We start from the raw sequence: 22261 nt of genomic DNA, 5'->3' as shown, positions 1-22261 counted from the left end.
CAAAAGGTTCCGATACACGCTTGCATTCACTCTGCCATGACTACAGCTACAGCTAGTTTTTAAAAAATGCAAAATCCAAGTTTCTGGGCCAAATTGTCTGTACAAATTGGAAATTCAATATTTTCAATTTTAGTTTATATTATTTTTAATCTATAATTGTTTTCTTTTTTTTTGCAGTTAGTGTTGCGTTTGATAACAGTAATGATAGCTGTTGCAAGTGTCAATAGATCAAAATGTGGCTTGTTATTGTGAAAACCCTATTATCTTAGTACTCGTCTATCTCCACATAAAACCAGCATAGAATTAAGTGAGAGATTCAAATAGAAAAGCAATTGTTTATTTGTTTCTTAAACATAAAAATATCTATATTAGTGAAAGCAGCAGTAAACCGAAGTCTTTCAAATCAAAGCTTTGTTCACCTCTGTACTTTCTTCGTCAGTTTCAAACTTGTCAACAGTTGGTAATTCTTCGTTATCGCCGTTATATTTGTCCATGTGTTCTCTTAGCTCATCTTTGCCAGGTTTAGAACTTTCTTCCATTTCTTCTTCGTCCCCACTATCAACAATCTCTCCTTCTTCTAGATCGTTCTCCCTTAATTCCGTCTTTTGCCGTTTCTCTGGTGAGGCCTGTGATTTAGGGCTTGGATGCACTGATTCTCTGGAGGCGTTTCCATTTGTGGTGTGAAACGAAAGGATGGCTGGTGAACCTGGAGTGGGGTTCTCACTCGCGTGGTTCAATGCTGCACTGTTGATAGTGGATATGGCTTCAGCTGAAACAAAATGGCCACATTAGTATATAAAAATATAGAAAAATCAAATATTGTTTCTATGTTGACTACGTATTTTTTTAACACAAAGTGGTTTATCGTGATATTGCGAGCAAAGGAAGAGTGGGGATCACGCTTTTTTCAGGATCCAACTCTTTGTGCACCAAAGATCAGGCGAAAGGAGTTTAGATATCATCTTTGAGAGGCGGTCAGGTAAAAAGATGCCATAAAAAGCTGACTGCACTTTTAGCTTTGTTGACAAGGCATTTTTCCCCAGAATAAATTCCACTCTCCCAGACAAGAAGGACATTGACTATCAACAAATTATTTAAAAGGTAGTTAGGTAGGTTACGCCAGATGTGAAAGGATGTACCCAATGACCCTGCCATGGAAGAAATACCACCCGAAAATGGTTTCGGGTTGAATCGTGGCTGACGCTCGAATGGCACACAACCGTGCTAGTGGCTTATGGATTTATTTGTCGACATGAAAAAAAAGAGGAACAGTTGAGACAGAGGGCAAGATGACGCCATGGTTTGGCTCGTTGCTGGTGCTGAGGATGAGGCAACATGCAAAGTAATACGGTTTCTTACGGAACAGTAAACAACATGACGTCACTCTTAACCACTCCCATACAGCCACATTCCTTGAACCTATGTGCTCCGCTCCGAACAGCTCTGCTAAATGTACTTTAAAAGCAGAAAGGCACAGTGGTCAGTAAAACATAAAGCCTATTTAAACTCAGTTGGACATTGTTAACACTTTATTCAGAGATATATTTAACTCTTAACTTTTTAAGCACACATCAAATGAATCACCCCACCTTTAATATCTCTATTTTTATGTTTTCTTATGTCCCCGGCTAAACAAGCTCTTACAGCATGCAATGAGTTCTGAGAGTCTCGGTCTCACCCCTTAATTCTTGCTACAGGGCATACACAATTGTCACCATATCTGATAGCCTTTTATCACTTCCTGACCAGCTTTCCAGGCCTCTGCATGTGTAATTATCAGTTCTTGACAAACATTAAATCCACAAAATGAGACAAGGCCTTATCATTGACAGCATGCTCAAGTACACAGCCCAGAATAAACAAATTGGTTATTCAGACGGAACGACTCAGACAGGGTAAGGATAAAATTTAAAAAAACTCACAGTACTTCACGAGAAACCTGTTAAGTGTGTGCTGGATATTTGTTTTCCATTTCATAACTTTAGAGAGCCAAACGCGCGACATAAGCGAAACAGAACCTTCCGTATTATGACATGAGGTCACGATTCAACTTTACTTGAGCCTCTCTTTGGCCATAATTACAGGTGTGGTTTAAACAGACCTTGTAATGTTGTGCTGACTGCAAATTGTTTGTTAGGTGTAGCATGTTGCCATAGTGAAAAATTAGAGGTGGAGGTTTCTCCTGTTGGAGAACCCAGGAGTATGATGTGACCCCGTTGGAATCATTTAAGAACCGTTTATCCATTTCGTAAACATAGGGGTCAATGGCAAAATCAAATAGAGTAAAGCAACTTGTACAAAAGTGTTCCAGATGGTAGAAAATGAAAGGAATAGAACAATTGTTTTCAATAAATGTGTTACGTACCTCGTCCTTTCAAAGGAAAATCCTTCCAATGAGCCCTCAGGACAACATGAAGTACAGGATACTCGATCAGTATTTTGTTGCAAAAGTTGTCTCTTAGGCTCTTCTCCAAATCCAGTTTGTCGTACCTGTTATTATAATATCATGATTTGAACTCACAAGTGAAGCAATAACAGTGTTTCCAAAATAATAATAATAGTTGAGTGGGAGGACAGTTTAGGGGGATCCTGGGTCATTGCATTCCCATGACCCCTCCAACGAAGAAAATATTGTACACTTCAAATTCAAACGAACCGATGAAGTGCATTTTTAAACCAAAGTCAAGACGTTAGATCTATAATAAATGTGTGCCCTTGTAAACCATTACTTCATAAACTATTTATGAAAGGTGACAACAGAGCAAACAAGTCACACAAAACATAGTTAAACGTGACAGGAGTTTAAAATCTGATAGTCATGTATTTAGATTAAAAATAACTAGTGCTGACCCATTGCTGATGCTGTACTATTTTTAGGTATCTTATTGGAGAGGAAACAAACCAAATCACCAATATGAATAAAAGTTTAATTGGTTGAATTAATTAATCAGGTAAATTGCAGTATCATCTGGAGGAACGAAAGCATGACCAACTTAGGTGTCGAGGTGCCTAACTTGTTTGGGTGTTTGGGTCGGCCATGGTCCAAAAATGTTTGTGTGTTTTTTCCTATTTTTTCGATTTTAATTTCTCTGTTATTGTATGTGTTTGTCTTGCTGTCGGTCACCCCTCTTGAGGTATATGACCAAGGTAGATAGATAGGTAAATTACAGTATCGACTATCAGTACAGATGCTTTTTGATTGCTGCTAAGACAGTGTGCTAACTCTTCTTTAATGGTTTATAGGCCATAATAACGCACAACTTACTGCATGAGCTACAGTTATGGCCCGTGTCCACCCAAACATTTTCCTACTCTGAGCAAAATTTTGTAATGGCAGCGCTGCGACAAGGTGCTGGCCAGATTTACTGCACCTGACATTTAGCACTAAACCTTTTTTTCAGGATGCCGAAAATGTTAAATGTTCAACTTAGGGAGAACTCGACGCTCGTCAAAGTCACATTTTACCCAGTACTCTAATCATAGTGCAGATGGAGCGGGAAAAACACTGCAAGTACCAGTAGGAGTATTCGCTTTAGCACCAAGATTTCTTCTGACTGATTAAGATATGTAACACAAATACTCACAATGGCATTTGCGATCATTTATATCATGAGAAAGTAATTCGGATTAACGTCGCACATATAAATGTTTATACATATATATTTTATTAAAATATACGATAATATTTATAATAAGTTTATGAGACTATAGCTGGAAAACCCTGGCCACCGGACAAAATCTTCCCAAGTATGGGAAACACTGGATAGTGTTCACCCGACAAGCGTTGGAGGATAAATTATTCTGGATCTTCTCAAACATTTTTGTATAATCTATGACAAGAGTGAAACAGGAGGTTTGGCTCTACTTTGTTCAATATTTACTATGTAAGAACGTGTTTCGACCTTTTGGGCCACAAATCAAAGTCTTTAAATTTATACACCTGAATTACACAGCACGGGAAGTTATCAATTACACTACAGTTCCCTTAAGTGTCATTAGAGTCATTGTCCAGTCACCAGTAGTTCCCCTTACACATCCTCCAATTTCAATGAAGGCATCACAGATAACCAGCGACTAATGTGAATGAGAACCAGGCTGCTGACCAGCGATGCCGAGGTCCTGCTCATCTGTGAAAAGCAGGAAGCTGCTTTAAACAGACGACTGCAACAACAACGGCGACCGGATGTTGAAGGTGCTGTATCTGTAAGATAAGGTTTCTCCGGCTACTGTTATCCATGGAAACCAGTACTACCCGTTTCTTGAGGGGAAGCAAACCCCTACCAAAAAAAAAAAAAAAAAAAATGACCTGGAGAGGAATGTGCGCCACCAGGCTGTACTTGCCTAAGACACACCACAGGAAGTGGTTCCTCTACGACCCATGTCGTTAAGAGATGCGTGAACAGTGGACCAGGGGGACCAGTGCGTTTAGACCCTTATATCAACTGTCTAAATAATTTGCTTGATTTTCCGGGGGTGTCCTTTGCTTTTACAATAAACACGCTTCTTAAGAAAAAATAAATAAATAAATAACAACACCGGACTCTTATTAATGACATAGAAAAAGACTGAAAATTCTCGAAACCTTTCAAAGCCAAGATAAAATCAGTTGTAAAGCCCCTGCTTATTTTACTGAAAGCACGTAGAAGACGTTGATCCAAAAAGAGGAATCCACTTTGAGCGCCATTGATGGCACCAACCTGACTGCGGCCCTTTGTTGGCTGTTAGGCCGCCCAGAGAAAAATTACTAAAAATAGATCAAAGTAAATTTAGAAGCTTAATGTAGCTTTACAGTTGGAAATAGTTTCTAAGAAAGTAAAATCCGACTAAATCCAAGTAAATCTGAAAAAAATTGAAAAAAACTTTCAAACAAACGTAAACCTTATGTATTCACAAAAGTGCCAAAGTAAAAAACTTTTCGTGTATAAACAGAACAATATTTAAAAAAAAAAAAAAAAAAAAAAAAAAAAAAAAAAGCCATCAACCATACTATTGAACAACATACCAAATCATCAACAGTGGCTCACCTGACCAAGTTTGCCTTTTGCCCTTCTACCTTCATTAAAACACGAACATCTTCTATTGGGGCACATGCATATCTCTTCAACCTGAAACACATATTAAGATCAAAACAAGTGTCAATCCTAAAATACTAAGAATCATTTGAAAAAAAGTCTTACTTTTGGCGTACGATAGGATCCGACTCAGTCAGGTGTATATAGGGTGTTAAAACCTCTTGAAGGCATAACCGGTCAGACACCCTACATTGGAATAAAAATAGACATAAGACCTGCGTGTATCAAAACAAATGTTGAGAATAGGAATAAGGTATGCGATGAAGAGAATCTAAATACGAGCGTGTAATATCAATCCTTGACTAAAGGTTGCATGACATGGTAAAATAACAGTCCATTTCACATATGCAGATAAATACCGTGCCATGCGAAAAGTATTCGCCTACCTGAACTTTTCAACCTTTCGCACACATTTCAGACTTCAAACATAAACATGGAAAACTACATTTTTTTCCCCCCGAACCAACAGCAAGTAGGACACAATGGTAATTTGGAAATTTATTGGCTATGTTATACATATACAAAACTTAAAAGTGGGGCGTATAGATTATGTGGACAGTGAAACATAGCCTGCAATTGTCCTACAAAAATGTCAATCAAAATTTTAGTGGCTAACAGCCTACAGAAAATAATTGTACCAGTCTGTGAACTGGAATTATGGGGCTAAACAGGCAGCAAGCAACAAGGAACATCTATCAAAGCAGAGATGCTTTTCGGCTGATTTTTTTTTAAACTGTCAGCATTATCGAGTGTTCTGGAGTAAATATTGTTGGATTTAATAGCTCCGGCTCTCCATCCATGATAGGGCCCCCTCATCACACCGGCACGAGAATTCTTCAGGGCAAGGAGTTGATTCCTCGAATAAACACATTTTTGTGCGTTAAAACCCATAACGATAGGATAGAAAGTAATCCAAAGTGTATGACAATGATCCAAAACAAAAAGCCAGCTCTCCAATGGAACAGAGCCCCAACAAGCGTATCCAGGTGTTAAAATGGCCATATTACCACTCTCGAGCCAGGTTGCAAGGAAGTATGGGCAATATATACCCTAAGCAGCAATTGTAATTGCAGCAAAAGGTGTCGCTACAAAATATGAATTAGAAGGGGCCAAATAAAAATTCCCACGCCACTTAAGATTTTCAATAAAGTAGGGAATATTGAATGTATTTTGTTTAATTTCACAGTTGTGTCCCACATGATTATTATTTTTAGAAATCATATCCCTAAGTTTGTAGCCTGGAAAGTGGTTGATTAGTTCAAAGGAGCCAAAAACGTTCGCAAGGCACTATATATTTGCTAAAATGTGGCAGGTTATACTTTACCTTTTCTGGCTGAATTCCGCATCACTCTGAGGGAAAACAATCTTCAAATGCCAAAGAAATATTTTTTCCCTAAATGAAACAAAAGGTATTTGATTTTTATTACGAGGATTTGTACGTCTTGTTTATTTTTTTCTTTTCAATCATGCAGCAACAAACATCACATCACAAAATGAAATCACCTGAAAAGATAAAGGGTATGACAGGTTGAAGCCGAAAGCTTAAGAGACCCGTCCCCAAAATAATTTTGGACACGTTTATCAATGATTTAAAACAATTACATCTTACATCATTATAACCATCGTGTTAGTTCATTTAGAAATGACCACATTGTTTGAATCATAATATGTTTAAAAAAAAAGGTTTATCCTTTGAATATTAAATATTACAGAAAGTACATGATTAAAGCAAATTAAATTATTGATGTTGCATATGATAATAGTTAGTAGCCTGAGACACTATACACGTCAAGTGGGTAATCCAGCTCCTGACAAACATGCTGAAGCATATCTTGGGTAACACTCTCTTCGCATATTTCATTTTTCTTCTTTTTATTTACAAATGATCTGCTCGTGAGTTTTACAAGGAAATGCATACAGTGTTTTCCATACAATATAGAAAACTGGCATGCCGTCAGGCTGTAATTGTTCCTTGCCAGGGTCTCAAACTTCTATTTAAAAAAAATAAATAAATAAATGTCCTCTCACTCACTTTTGGTCAATTGGTTGATCGGGTAATAGGAGTCTTTTTGTTTGAGGTACTGTGTTGTTTCAATGGTTAAAAGTTGAATTGTAAATAGTTAAAAGTTCTTTATCATTGCCCCTGGACAAACCCTGGAACCCCCAAGACTGTTCAACCACGGGGTCTCACAAAATTCTATGGTTAACATTGATATTTATCCTAACAATTTATTATTAATATTTAAAGGATATACTTTTTCAAACACCTTGGATATTTTACATTTGTTTCCTATCCTCCCCCTTACTCTGTAACAACAATACAATGTGTAAAACCTGAGACTAATACACATTTTCACGTGTAAATTTTGCAATGGAAACAGATGGGAACCAAGAGAATCAGTTATGAGGTTGAGAACAACTAAGGTTCCCCCAGCACAAATCAGCAACATCGCGGCGACCAGACATGATCATCACCTCTGAGGCTTCAAAACACCTGATCATGCTGGAACTGTCAGTCCCATTAGAAAAATTTCTTTTGCTACAATAGAGGTCAGCTGCAGAAGTTTTGCTGGAACTACCAAATGCAAAGTCCTAGGAAGGACGAGTGTGACAGCGGCAGCCAAGAAAGCCATTATATTCGCAAGCCATACTTCAGAAAAAGCCACTAGGTGTCTATGGCTCAAAAGGGCAGATCCGGGACGCAAGTTGAGGCGTGATCAACCTCGGGTGGGTCACCTGGGCGGGAGTTTCTAATGTTGCGAAACACTCAATGAACCAAGGATACATTACTGTTGATGCATCCCAGTTGCATCCAGGAGATGTTGCTTTCAAGTCCCATGTTATAATAGAACAATTGGAATTTAATACATTCTAACAAATCCTTCTGAACATAAAAATATGTACAAACTGCATGCGGTTGTTGAACATACCAAGCAATAAATTCATCTTTACGGTAATTATGGGATTTATTTTCATGTAAAAAAAAAAAAAGCCTTTTTAATATATATTGAAACAAACAAAATAATATAAAATGACTAACAAGCTGTGTTTATCTTCGCATCTCTATGTGAAAAGCTTACGACAAACACAATGTGCAGGGGTATCAAACATGAATACGTTCGGGATTGCTACTTTACACATTTATAATACTGAAAGAGGGGGCGGACAGCTCTAACTCTTAAGGAATTCAGGTTTTCTTTTCACTGTGTCAGTGTGTTCGCCTCGATCTGTGGAGGCCTTGATGTGTTTCCACATGCAAGGAAAGGAGGGTGGAGTACCAGGTGCAGTGCCATTATTTTGTTACAACAGCAAATGGAAACTATGCAATTCACTGCGAAAGGGGTTTGTCCAAAAAATGCATTTAGTCATTTCTTGAAAGGTGCAAAGTGCATACCTGGAATACATTCCAGTCTTCTCATTACTGCGATGCAGCATCCCACGTGAAAAAGGAAAACAATAAATATGGAATGTGTTGCTGATGCATTGCTTATTACTAGGTTGACACTGGTAAAAACTAGTGTTCAGTTGACATTTTAACATGAACAATGATCTTTTGTTTTGCTTAAAAACAGTCACGAAAGTTGACTAAAGTAGTTACAAAAAAAAGGTGAACTTAAACTGTTGATGATAACTACCTAATTTGCTAAAGGATTCGGGTGGGCAAACAATGCTCACCTACCTCGCTATGAACACAGAATAAGAATACAGGTGTGGTTTTGGCATTTTATTTTAAGTAGGCATTCAACCTTTAAAAAAGGGAAGGGAAAACTTTGTAACCCACGTTAAAAAGCGAATTCGAAATGATTACAAAGATAATTCAACATTGAAATAAAATATAATATATAATAGGAAACACATTGCAGTAAATATCTTTAATGACCAAACACGGATTTATTCCCTATTCTAATAAGGTTTTAACGGAAAAATTGTTCGTTGCGGGAAGAACAAAGACAGAACCTGCGATTATAATGGCAATTGTTAGCAAGACATTGCTTGGAATTGAAAAACCAAATCTCTCCATTTCAACTCCACCTGGTGACTTATTTAAAATGGAAGAAAATCTTGATCAAGACGAAAAGTAATTTGACCGCACCGCTACGTTTATAGATAATAAAGCATCGAAGTAACAAACGTTTTGCAAATGCATACATGTCTAACGATGCCAAGTCTTAAGGTGGCAGTCAAGATCAAGTCTATATTTTATGAATCACTAATATTTATTAATGTACTTTATAACTTGTGCTGTCATTCCCAATAGAACTGTAAATTTGTCCTTTTTATAGATTTCAAAGCATGACGGTTAAAATATGTGTATAATAATATAGGCGCACCCCATTTAAAATAGTCAGCGATATCTCTCAATTTAATCTATTTAACAGGAATTCTATCCTTCAAATTGTAATGGATTTCTCACCTAGAATTGAAGATGGTTGAGTTTTCCTTACTCTTGGTGAAGGATCTGGGAAGGGTTTTCAGTGTGATGTTCATCTTTCTGGCATTCACAATTAATTTCTTGACCTATAAAACAAGAACATGCATAAAGGAATAATGGAACAAAACAAATTACAGACCAACAGAATTTGGAAGGAAGATCATAATGAATAGTGTATCTATAGTTGTAGAGGCAGACAACATTGAAAACAAAAACACATTCAAAAATGTCTCAAAAGGAGACACGTGACAAAACCACCGTCAGATAGGATGGGGTGTATTTAAGAAGATGTATGAGAGAGCCACAAGAAGATTTTTCTGGGACCAAATGTTGGCTGACATTTCTTTTTAGTGGAAAAGACAGAATGGGTGGATGTAGCTTTCTTAGAAAAACACTATGTTAAAATACCAAACATCTGCTCTGTATCAAAAGCTGACTGCTTAACTTGCTGTGCTTTTCCTGTTTAAAAAGGCAAAATACTCACCTTTTCCAGCTCATTTAACTTAAATGGCTTCATTTTGGCAGAAAATTAGAGGTGGTAAAATAGATGTATTAAAAAGATAGGGCAGGCAAGGCAAGCCAATTACAAGATTATACAACTTCCAATGATCTGGAAGCCAAATCCAGAAACATGTGCCAAACCTTCATCTGACCTGTTGTCTCAAAGACGAAAAGGAACAATAAAACCTCATTCTTGCCTAAAACAGTTAATCAAAGGAATGTGTTAAGTATGTGGCTGCTTTTACACGTTTAATCGGTAATAAAATGCTTCCTTTTCAATGTGTTATATACTATCTGTGACATGCTTAGTAATGTGGAATGGCCTCTTTACTCTTTCAGTGCCCGACGTTGCTCTCAAATGGGAAGTGCCGGTGCTAGCCAATCCTTGCTATTATGACTCATTTTCAAAGGGCTGCAGGAAAATTAGCTCCGTAACTTTAAAAGAATATCAAAATTAAGCTTGAACCCTCACTTTTTTCTAGAATCATAAGTATGCTTCTAGCTTATACCATTGCGTAGTAAACAATTTGATAACTGTTGCGTTAACACATGGCAAAAACACATTTTCATTACAAACTGACCCATCATCGGAGAAATAAAAACATATGTGGCCCTCACAGGACCCCTGATCCATGTTGTACCCTGTACATTGGATATGCTATAATTAAAAAACAGAAACTAAAGAAGGTTGAGATTAGAAAAAAGATTGAAGGTCTGGAGACTATTCAAACCTCTCAACCTTTTTCACTCTTCATGTCTGCAGCAATTTGTTAGAGAGCATTTTATTCCTCATAAGGCCAGAGAGGCTTGGATTTTTCTTTGTGCCTTAATAATTGAAATTAACATTTCAAACCTCCATCTTGTGTTTCTTTGGGTTGTCTAACAGAATTCGTCACTGATTTCAAGCTTTTAATTTGTTGTGACTCCACACATATTTTTTGGTCCAATATGGCTATTAACATTTTCTGTTGCTAACTCCTGGTAAGAAAGATTTATAACATCAAATCAAAATCAGACCATGAGTTTGCCAGTACAAATAATATTTACTTATAACGTTTTTTTTTTAATTCAATGGAAAAAAACTTGGCAGTTGCCCAATTGCCCTATGCCCCTACCACTGCTGGACAACAAAAGCAAAAAGGGCTTACCCATGCCGGAGTAAGAGGAAACCGACCAATGACATTGTCTCTTTGGGCCAGACCCGCAAACCTTCCTGTATCCTCCAGAAACCTGTAGTCTAATAGAAAAAGAAATGTTTACGAAAAAACAATTTCTTCAGACGAATAAATACTAGAACCAGGCATCCATCCTGCAACATGATCACAGTACTCTTGTCGGATGTCAAAGAGAATGTCACTGAAAATCTAAGAGGTCTGGTCAAACGTTGATTGGTCAAGGCAAGCAGAAATCATTAGGAGTAATGCACCTCGCACTACGTCACACTGATTTTGCGAGTGTTAATAATGCATTGAAAGAGCTCGGAGAGCGCAGTTGGACCATACTTAAACTACTTGCATTAACACCAACATTAGAGTTAAAGTAATCTACCATTTTATTCATGTATATCGCACATGTTTTGTACTCCAAAATGATCTCAAAGTTTGGGGTTTTACTGTAGTACATTAGCATATATAAGTGATGATTGAGCATTCGAAAAATATCGTAGACAACATTTGCACAACATTGGATGTTATGAAATTTGAACCCCAGATCACGGCAGTGAGTGTGCCAGATTTTAACCACAAGACCGCTAGGGTTATCATGAGATTGGAAAACACTTTAAATTTGACCTCATCATCCCAGTATTTTACCTTACAGTGCCACTTTGTGCAACGTTGTAATGGAGCATTAGCGAAAACAGCATGATACTGTGAGTAAAAATAGTGTGATGAGATCAAATAAAACACCCTTTCCTGCGTCATCTATAACCAGAGTGGTCTAGCAGTTAAGATTCAAAGCTCTCCCCACCACAATCCAGCTTCAATTCCCATTGTGATCATTTTTGACACAACAATTGTGACCTCTAATGCTTATTTTGAGCTGAGAAAAACAAAAGTTCATACCGTACCAATTTTTCATAGAAAATTAGTGGTGCACATTATATATTAGTGCGTGTTCTAAATCTATGCCCAGCTCAATTAAATACAAAGTTAGATCTCGGTGGCATCAATTACAGAGTATTGCAGTGGTCACTCCTTGGTCGCACTCCAAACACTATTGACCTTATAAATGCCATGTAAAATATCCAAAATAGTAAATTTGAAAATGATCTGTTTGAATAAAATGATAATCACAATGAAATTCAAATTAAACGGAAATAAAAAAACAATTAGACCTACGATCCAAACTAAATACTATTTGCAATACAGACAATACCAATATAGTAATGCCCACACCTACCATTTGCCCACGTCTGGACAGCATACGCTACAGTGAACTTACAGTATATTGCAGAAAAATGAGGCATTTGCCCCTTAACGTTCCTGTAAAATCCCAATCAGAGTCGTACCCAAAGTAAATTGAATGTCGTTCTTGAACCATTTGGAGAATATTGACAGTTTTTGGTTTCTTTTAAAAGGCAAGACTGAACATTTGTTGCAAACTGAAATAATCATTGCAAGTGACATTGATTAATCTGAGATGGAACACACAGAAATAGGTTGTTACTCTCGCCTGGATTTGTATTTATTTATTTTTTTGCAATGCAATGCATGCAAATGTGTGTAGCATGGGCACCTTAGCTCACGCTTAACAGGTAGTCAAAGTCCTCCCTGGTTCCTTGTCAAATTTGATCACAATTTGAAAAAACGAACGTTGTATAATGGTAGGTCTAGGCGTTTCATAAAAATGGCCATTTGGTGAAGACCAGTTAACAGCATCACAGGTTTTGCAACTGTGTATTTTACTTTGGCCATTTTTTTAAAAATGGCAAAGGATAATTAAGAATGACTGGTATCGACGCTTATGACACGGAGGGAATAAACCAATGTCTGCTGTCGGGCCTCTGCTGATAAAGGGTTTCACAAAACAGCAACTCACCGCTTCTTGTGCTGTTGGCTGAACGTTCAGTGTCAGGTTGGGAAGAGTAATGGGGAATGTTTGGTGAATGTGAGCGTGTTTTTGACTCTAGCCAACTCCCACTGGGGGGATATGGCTTCAGTATATAGATAAATATAAACAAACAGACGGCAGGCCGTTGGAACATTAACTGGTTAAAAAATAAATAATCATTGGATAACATTACGCATGTCCCTTTCATTTTACATCCCCTTTTATCACATAGTGCAATGGTCCCCAAACTATTCTGTACCACGGACCGGCTTAATGTCTCATTAAATTCCAGCGCTCAATAATAACATGAGTAATAATAATCCGAAATCCACTGCATAGTCCCTAGACCACCAAGGATGTAGATGACATAGGAAAAGGAATTCGATTTTATCTCATCACCACACTATTTTTACCCATGGTTCCAAAGAAAAATGGAAGAAAGATGTTAACGCAAAAAAGCACGAGGGAAACAACTCTTTGGTGTATCTGATGATGGATAGGAGTTTGACAGAGATTCTTAAATAAATACATTGTTAATTTTGTTATGTTATTGTGTTTGTAGTTTACGTAATACATGACTTGCTTTCTGGGCCCCATATTCACAACGTGGGACCATGAATAATAATAGTGTAATGATTAGATCAAATCTAATTCCCTTTCTTTTGTCATATGCATCCCTAGTGGTCTAGTGGTTTGTAATGGGCGCTCTCATTGCTGCGATCTGGGTTTGAATTCCGTTGCATCTAATGTTGGTCAAATGTGGTGGATATTTTTCGACTGATCAATCACTGCTTAAATACATATACTACTATAAACCCTTGTGTAAAACATGCAACAATACTAAGTTATATTGTGTGTAAAAACATTTGCGCCATATAAAGTGCAAGCAAAAAAGGCTTCTATTTTTCCTAAAATAAGGCACCTTTTAATTCCTTCTATGCAGCCCAGTAACAAAGGACCAGCGGCTCGATAAAACTCCACACCCTGATGGTTGCTGACCACTAACGTGGTTGAATTATGATGAAGGGTATTTTCAGGTCGGTACTGGGACAATGTGACATTATTTAATGATCCGTAATCAGAAAACATAATGAGACACATGCTCAAGATTAATCAGAAAACTATTTGCCATAATACATTTATCATTAGATTTGCTAATATCTACATTTGTAATGCTTTTCTCTCGATAAAAAGTATATTTGAAATGAATTTGGGCGATTCCTCCTTTCTTTTACTTAATTTTACCTCCCATAGTTTTAACATTGATTGGGATATGCTGCAACTGCATATCATGGTCTATCACCACAAGCCTAAAGGAAAATGAAAGAATCTTCAACATAATAAAGTAATTCTTACTTACCACTAAGTAGAGCCATCTCATCAAATTGAGAGAGCTTCAAGAAGGCAGTTTTGTTTCTAACACCACTACATCTGGATTCTTCCTTGTGTTTTTTCACACAAAGTAAACTTTGAAAAAGCAGAGACAAAAAATATGTTACATTTGGTAGATCTTGGAGTAAGAATGTCAAAAAGATTGAAGGGTGTGTCGCGACAACATTTGGCATTTGCCATTTCTTCAAAATACAGGGTTCGTACACCTAGTTCATGGCCAAATTAAATTATTATTTGTTATCAATAATACATTTTATTCCAAAGTCTCTTTCTGGACACACAAGGTCACTGTACACAGAATATTAAACAACAGTGAAACAAGAATCAAACGAACAATCAATAAATACAAAAAACAAACCAAGACGAGTTCAAAAAGAAAATTCTCATCTGTGGTTTAGGCTCTCAGTTGTTCTCTTTGCAAATTTTAAAATCCATTGATGTCCTCTCCTTATTTTGAGTGTCTACCAAACTATAAACTGAATAATAATACGAATGATGATTAAAAGTTATTGCTTGGGTAGTAGGGCTGCAACAACCGATTTTTTTTAAACAATCGACTACGCTGTTGATCGTTTTGTTGAATAATCGGAGAGACTCAAAATTATTCTTTGCAGTTTAAAAAGGAAATTCAGTTGTATGTGCCGGTATAGAACACTGAAATGATTATTAAATGTTGAATCCCTTACTGTGTCAGAAAATAGGAAACTATGTTGATTATTTTTTTTTATAGTAAACAATAAAAAGCAGAAGTCAGGATAATTACACTGACCTCCATAAAAAGCCGAGGGCTCAAACTCATAGCCAGAAACCCAATTGCAACCCCTGGGATGATAGTTTGAGGCCCACTCTCTAAAAACGTGAGTGCTGCCCACGCAAATTATGGATTGATTTTTTTACTGGTTCCTTGATTTATGTTGTGTTTTTATTGTTCAATCTTTTTTAGAGTAGACATTTTAAAAAAAAGATTTGAGAAGAGTAGGATGTGTATCAGTTTTCTTGTGGAAAATCTGATTTGGCACTAGCTCCAGCGGCCCCCGAGGAAAGTTTTATACCATTATTTTAAAAAGGGATCCCCAAACGGTAAATAATTAGTCAGAATTAACACTAACACATGTGGGCTGACTGATAAAGATATTTGGGAGAAAAGAAACCAAGAATAATTCTTACCAGCAAATTGTGGCACTGACATCAGCAATCGTTTGGTTTGGATTTAATGCATAAACAATGTCTCTCCTACAAAATACCTGACAATATAGTGTTAAAAATATTAAATTATAAGGATTTACAAGATTAATAAAAAAAAAGATTAAGAAAACTGTTAAATAGTTAAAATAGTTCATAGATTTGATGAATCAATTAATTGTACATTAACCTCTGGTGATTTAAAACAGGCTTTAAAACAATGAAACCTGTGCGTTGCAAGTATTTTGACAAATGAGTGACAGGTATTTGGCCGGAGACTGGATTACATTGAAAGGGAGGGAAAAAAAGCTTAAGGAATGCTGACTGATGCCTTCAACTACAGGCCTTTATGCAAGAAGCTTGAGGTCACACAATATTCCAAGAGATATTTGAGGATTAGGTAATAAACGTTTCAACGTCAACAACAGCCAAAAAGCATAGACACAGATTGTTGCTACTAGTTTGTTGCCACAGTGGCATGTTATTTCAGGCCACCAATCAAAAATTCAAGCTACAAATACAGTGTGTGGCTATCTGCCAGGCTAAAATACCACCTTAAGCACCAGAGAAAGATATTTCTATGACACATTACATAACGGACAACTGAAATTATGTTTTTCTGCTTCCCTCTTACTAAATTATGGTCATTTTCTAGCTTGGCAAAATAAATGCAGGATGATAAAGTTCTTCAAATGTACAGGTTCACAAACACCAAGTGAACAAGTATTCGGTTAAGGCAGGGATGTCAAACTCAGTTTGGCTGTTTTCAGGCGGGCCGGATCAGTAAGAGAATGTCAGCTCCAAATTCAGCCTTTATTAGTACTTCACCATATATATAACAGATTATAAAGTCAAACAATGGGGAACAAATATTTTCATGTTTGGCATTGAATGTGTTTACTGGTTTATTTTAACAGTTGAGTAAATACAGCTTGACACTTTGACCAACTGATCATTCTATACAAACTCAACAGAAAGCTATGAAAGATGTCATATTTGCCTTTATTGTCATACTGGTTAAAAATTAATAGAAAAAAAAAATCAAAGGTTTAGCAGTGCATGGGCAATAAGATTAAACTATATTCGATTGAACTAGGCTAGGTCAGCTAAAACTTATATAACCCGCGTTCTGCCTATCTTATGCATAGAGCGCAACACAGGGGGTTGTGCGTACGATGCAGGCTCGCGGTCACCCAGCACCAGTAAGACCGGGTGGGTGCCCGCATAGTACAGCGGGGCGCAAAAATGAGAATTTCCATTTCCTGATACTAACTTGTTCAGTTTGCATGCTAGACGTGAACTCCCATTTACTGCCCTTCCAGGGGCCAGAGAGAGCATTTGGTTTGCAATTATTTAAAACTCATAACTGTTGATAAAAACGACCTAGGAACTCGCTTCTTTTTTTTGACATACTAATATTAATGCCGGGCCGCAATAAATAATCCAACAGGCCGGACACGGAACATGGGCCGTATTTTTGGCATTCCTGTGTTAAGGTTACGTTTGTTCATGGCCCTATTGCATATTGGCAAATGACTGGATTTTTTAGTGTTGACTTATTTGAAATGATCTGCATTTATATAGCGCTTTTCAAGTCAATGACTTCCCAAAGCGCTTTACAATGTGCTCCACATTTCCCAATAGCGGCCTTGTATTGAAGCCATGTAAGACGCTAACCTGCTTATTGGGGGTATTAGGGGTTCAGTGTCTTACCCAAGGAAACTTTGACATGTAACACGGACGAGCCGGGATCCCCTGATCCCAAGACGAGCGCTCTACCTCCTGAGCTACTGCCGCCCCAATTATTCGTCTTTGTTGAGGGATTTGGTAAAATGATCATAGCTTGATTACCATTTTTTAAAGACTAATTTGCACATTTATTTGGGGTAGTTTTTCCAAAAATAATTTTCAATTCTAAGACAAACAACATTATACAAATGAATAAAACCAAAATAAATAAATAACTGACTAAGTAGAACGTGACTCATTAAAAAGACTGTCAAAAGATCACTTCCGATTTTAGATCACGAGCATGTTTAAGTCCATCACGACTTAACAGCATTTGTTTATATAATTTGGCGTTTGTAGTTCGGAGATCAGGGCTCTCTTGAAATTCTCATAACATATCCACAGACATGCATTCAGTGATTCTATCTAAGCAAGAAATTGACAAATATTTAAGAAAAGTGACTGTATCCCACTTTTAACAACAGTTACTTCTGACCACCCTTTTGAGTTAGAAAAAATATAATATCTTAATTTTAACATAAAGAGTTTTACTCAAAATTGGCACATTTACTGCTAAGAAAAGCTCCTATTCAGCGACTTCTGGAACACTTTGCTTAGATTGATAGACCTAAAAATATTAAACAATGTTCAATGCAATGACAAGAATCTGAAAAAGCCGCCGCTGGTATCATACACAAAAAGACAAACTAAAGGAGTCAATAACTGCAACAAACAGTATTGCAGCCAACACCGGAATGTTAAAGGCGCTATCGACCCCTGGTGGTCTTAGTGTGCATCGTTGATGCCAGTGTAGTCTCACAAATGTTCACATTCTCTTACCAAATGTTTACAAGTCATGCATGCAAGGTATGTAGCACGAGTCACATAAAAAATTATGAGAACAAATCTTTGTGCATCAGCTATATGTGCACATAGATTTTAACCATGTCTTAACAAATGTTAATAACTGTGCCTAATCGGAGATTTAGCGCAATTTGTAACTAGTTCTGGTACATACTAACAGTCTCCCTACACATATTAACAGCATTTTAAACCTTTACACGGGAAAATATACTTAAAATACAAATGGATGTTTTGGACCAAATATGAATTTGGAAAGCGGTCAAATTAAACATTTTCTTGTATTTTTTCCAAATCCCATTGATGTTTGTTTTGCTCACCATGAGCTCATATATATTACCTAAGTTCTGATTGCATTATTTTTTATTTTATCAACAAGTGTTTACCAACTGTGATAAATTAGTCATTATTGACTTTGAATTTTATTATTGATGTAATTTAATGCTTTTTTTGCCCTTGTTGCACATGCCAGCATTTTAACGGCTAAAAAACCCTGAATTAAAAAACGTTTCAGAATAAAAATGTGAATCAAAAGGTATTTAACCATTTTATATCATAATTGTTATTGAATCATCTTTAAATGTTGGGATTCATCATGGGAAAAATAACATTTGAAGTAATAAAAAAATGTATCGACATGCATTTACAATGAACATCACTGTTGTATTTTTCTGCACTAAGGTGCACCTAAAAGCCTCATTTAAAAAAATAAAATAAAAAGCTGACCATGCTGCCTTATACTACGGCGCGCCTTATACTGTATATGGATCGATATTGGTTCGCAACAGGTCTAGCAACTACGTAAGCAGCAGCCAATTCATTTTTCCTTTCGAAGAAGTGATGCGCATACTCGGATATATATACACCGGCGTTTTATTTCCTCACCAATGTGTCAATCATCATTTGATTGCAATTATTTGGAGGTAAAGGAGGTGGGTCCTTTAAAGCGTTTACAGGCTCGTATAAGCTAAAGCGGGGTAAAACAAAGCCTGCAATTGGATGAAAAAGATGTTAATCACAAGTTAGGTTGGTCTAAGGCCTTGAGAAAGTAACTTGATGGGGCTAAACAGACAGCTAGCAACAAGCAACGGCCACCGATGCAGAGAGATCTTTTTTTTCTCTGCCGGCATTATTGCATGTTTTGGAGTTCGTAAATATTTTACACTGTTGGATTCACTACACTCACCAATGTAAGACCATGGTTGCGTATTATCATGGAACGTGATGGCTGCAAGACGACGTCTTTGGTGAGCTACCCTGGCTCTATTCTTTTTGGGGTATCTTGTTTCGGACTGATCGTGAAGTTTCTGTGATTATATTTTAAAATGATATATTGGATCCCAAGAGCTAAAGCGTTCCAATGATATGTAGCATGAGCTGTGACATCGTACAGACACCATGTCTGAGACACGCATTTGCTTCTTAACAGTCTGACAGGGTTCGGAAGGGGTTCATTAAGTTTGACCGACTTATCTGACATTTTTGTTGATGAGGCTCTGTTCATGCCAATTTGATTCATCCACAAAGCGCGAATGTACATTAAACTTGCTTCTTACCAGACACACATATTCCACCCGTCTCACCCTTACCTTTATTATTCGGGCGACGCTGGCGGCCATGAGGGAATATGCATAAATTGCCTGCAGCATTGCATTGCATTACTCGCAGGGTTGAAAGCTTGTGACAAAAGTCGCAGCTTATAGGTCGGAATTTAGGGCACATCCACTAACAAAGTACGAGTTAGGCATCTTAGTGGACAGAAAGACCATCTTGGATCGAAAAGACAATCTTGCTCAATTTGGTTCTGCCTGACAAAATGTCAAAAGAGGACATTGTACGGCTGTGGTGACAATGGATACTCATTGATTGGTAGGGGCATCTTCCGAAATGGCATTAAAAAAATAACGTATATTTAAATTATATTTTTTTTCCGTATTTAACAACAATCCATTTCTTTATTTAACCACATTGTATGACTTGAAATCAAAATAACTCCTTCCTGCAGCAGTTTATAGGCAGCAAAAATAATAAAGAAAACAAGTGAAAGGCTGGACAAAAAACAATGAGAAAAACATGGTGCATGTCAGTTTGATCACTTCAGGTACTGGTAATTTGTATTCTCCCTTGTGATTAGTAACCCTCGTTTTCAGTTGCACGACACATTAAGGTAGGCGCCTTGCATGGCTGACTTCCTATTGGTGTGTGAGTGTGTGTGTGAAGCACATTGTAAGGAGCTTTGGGAGTTCTTAATTGACTTGAAAAGCACTATATAAATGCAGACCATTTAACATTCGGGAAACAACAAGTAGCCAAATATTACACACAGTATAGTCTCAAATATAAAAATTACAGCCCGGTTGGGCGAGGGCATTCTTACCTGCATGAAAGCGTGAGGCAGGCGGGACACTTGTACTTGGCCTCTCCAATGCCACACACACCACAACTGTTAAACATGTAAGAAAATGAGTAAACAATGGTTTTACAGTTTTGCACCATACAGGTGGGATATAACCCATCTACGGAGATTATAATTCACGCGTTTGTTACTTCCCGTCTCGATTACTGTAATGCACTAGTCTCCGGTCTCCTGAAGTCCAAAATCAAAAGCCTTCAGCAGGTACAAAATGCTGCAGCGAGGCTTTGAACTTAGACAAGAAAGTCTGACCACACCACCCCGATTTTAGCTAACCTGCATTGGCTCCCTGCTAACTTAAGATGTGGTTTTAAGTTCTCTTGGTATTATACAATATCATGCATGGACTTGCTCCCTCAAATCTTTCAGAATTGATTTCCCCCCTATGTTCCGGTCCAGAGCCTTTGTGCTGAAAGCGCAGGTCTACTGGTGATTCCAAGAGCCAAGAAGATTTCCGCAGGTTCAAGAGCGTTCTCCATCCGGGCCCCGGTGCTGTGGAATGCTCAGGAGGAAGTCCTGAGATCCGATCTGCAACCTCAGTGGAAATGTTTAAATCTAGGCTTAAAACACACTTCTACTCTATAGCATATGAATAAGCTATATTTTTTGTTGACAATATATGTGTATTTTATGTTATTGCATCAGACATTGCAGCCTGGTCATCCTGGAAGGGGGATTACCACAGGGGTCGTCCATTCTCAAGGTTTTGTCATTTTCCTCATGTTGAGGTTTTTTTTTTAGTTTTTCATTGCCTCATGTAGGTTTTAGACCAGGGGATGGTGTAATCATAGTCTGTAATAATAGTCTATGGTTAGCAATAACCTGTGCAGCCCTTTGAGACTCTTTGAGATTAAGGACTATACAAATAAAAATGACTTGGGAAAAAAATGATAAGTGGAAACCAAGTACACGGCGTCATAGTTACTCGTCGGTAAAAAAATCGGTATGAAGCTGCTAACCTTAACAAAACATACTAACGATAAAACTTTAAACCTATACGGATGCAGAACCGACATTGCATGTACAGCAGATACAGTGTTTTGAGTTAGAACTGATCTTTGCCCAAGGAACCGTGCCGTTGTGGGGTTACACAGAAGTGTGTTCTTACTTTCAATTTCCCACTTACTTTGACAGAGAAATCTTCCTTTTTGTGCCCCTCATCTCTTCACTTTGACTGTCCTCTGTCCAAATCTGGTCGACTGACATTATTTATATCGAAAGAGGAACTCCACCGTACATGACATGAGGAGCCTTTGCAAAAGGATCAAAACAAAACCTCTTCCGCCGGTGACCACGCGGATCGTTTTCTTCTTTGAGTATAAAAGCGGTCGGCATCCACCACTTTGGTGCAATACCGCCACACATGATTACGGATGTTTGTGGCTGTCCGCTCCATTCTGACTCATTTTGACCCTTTGTACACATGTGACTTAACCACGTGATAACACCATGATGGACGGTAGTAGACTGTAGTAAACAGTGTAGGAGGCCAGTAAACAGTGGACAACAACAACAAAAACAGCTATACTATTCAACACGATTAGCAATGACTGGTTAAACGAATATTGTGTAGCGTCGGATGAGGTGTCTCACCTTGTCGAAAAGCACAAAGAGCGCGATTTAGAGAAA

General features: G+C 37.5%; 1 protein-coding gene across 1 annotated transcript; it reads right to left on the bottom strand.

Annotated features, from left to right (window-relative positions):
• Positions 1–315: 315 nt before the first annotated feature.
• znhit6 (zinc finger HIT-type containing 6) lies at positions 316–22029 on the bottom strand. The gene is made up of 10 exons (XM_088349499.1): positions 21759–22029; positions 20597–20662; positions 14417–14523; positions 11154–11242; positions 9487–9590; positions 6397–6465; positions 5178–5258; positions 5025–5105; positions 2366–2490; positions 316–769 (listed from the first exon to the last, which is right to left on the bottom strand). Exons 1-10 carry the CDS (start codon positions 21836–21838, stop codon positions 399–401), a joined length of 1173 nt encoding a protein of 390 aa, XP_088205625.1. The 5' UTR covers positions 21839–22029; the 3' UTR covers positions 316–398.
• Between the last annotated feature and the right edge of the window lie 232 nt (positions 22030–22261).

This window comes from Urocampus carinirostris, chromosome 12, assembly GCF_059441175.1.
Source record: "Urocampus carinirostris isolate Australia breed hairy pipefish chromosome 12, RoL_Ucar_1.0, whole genome shotgun sequence".
Taxonomy (NCBI): Eukaryota; Metazoa; Chordata; class Actinopteri; order Syngnathiformes; family Syngnathidae; genus Urocampus; species Urocampus carinirostris.
The sequence above is the reverse complement of the archived record's forward strand: the minus strand, read 5'-3'. Positions and strand labels throughout refer to the sequence as shown.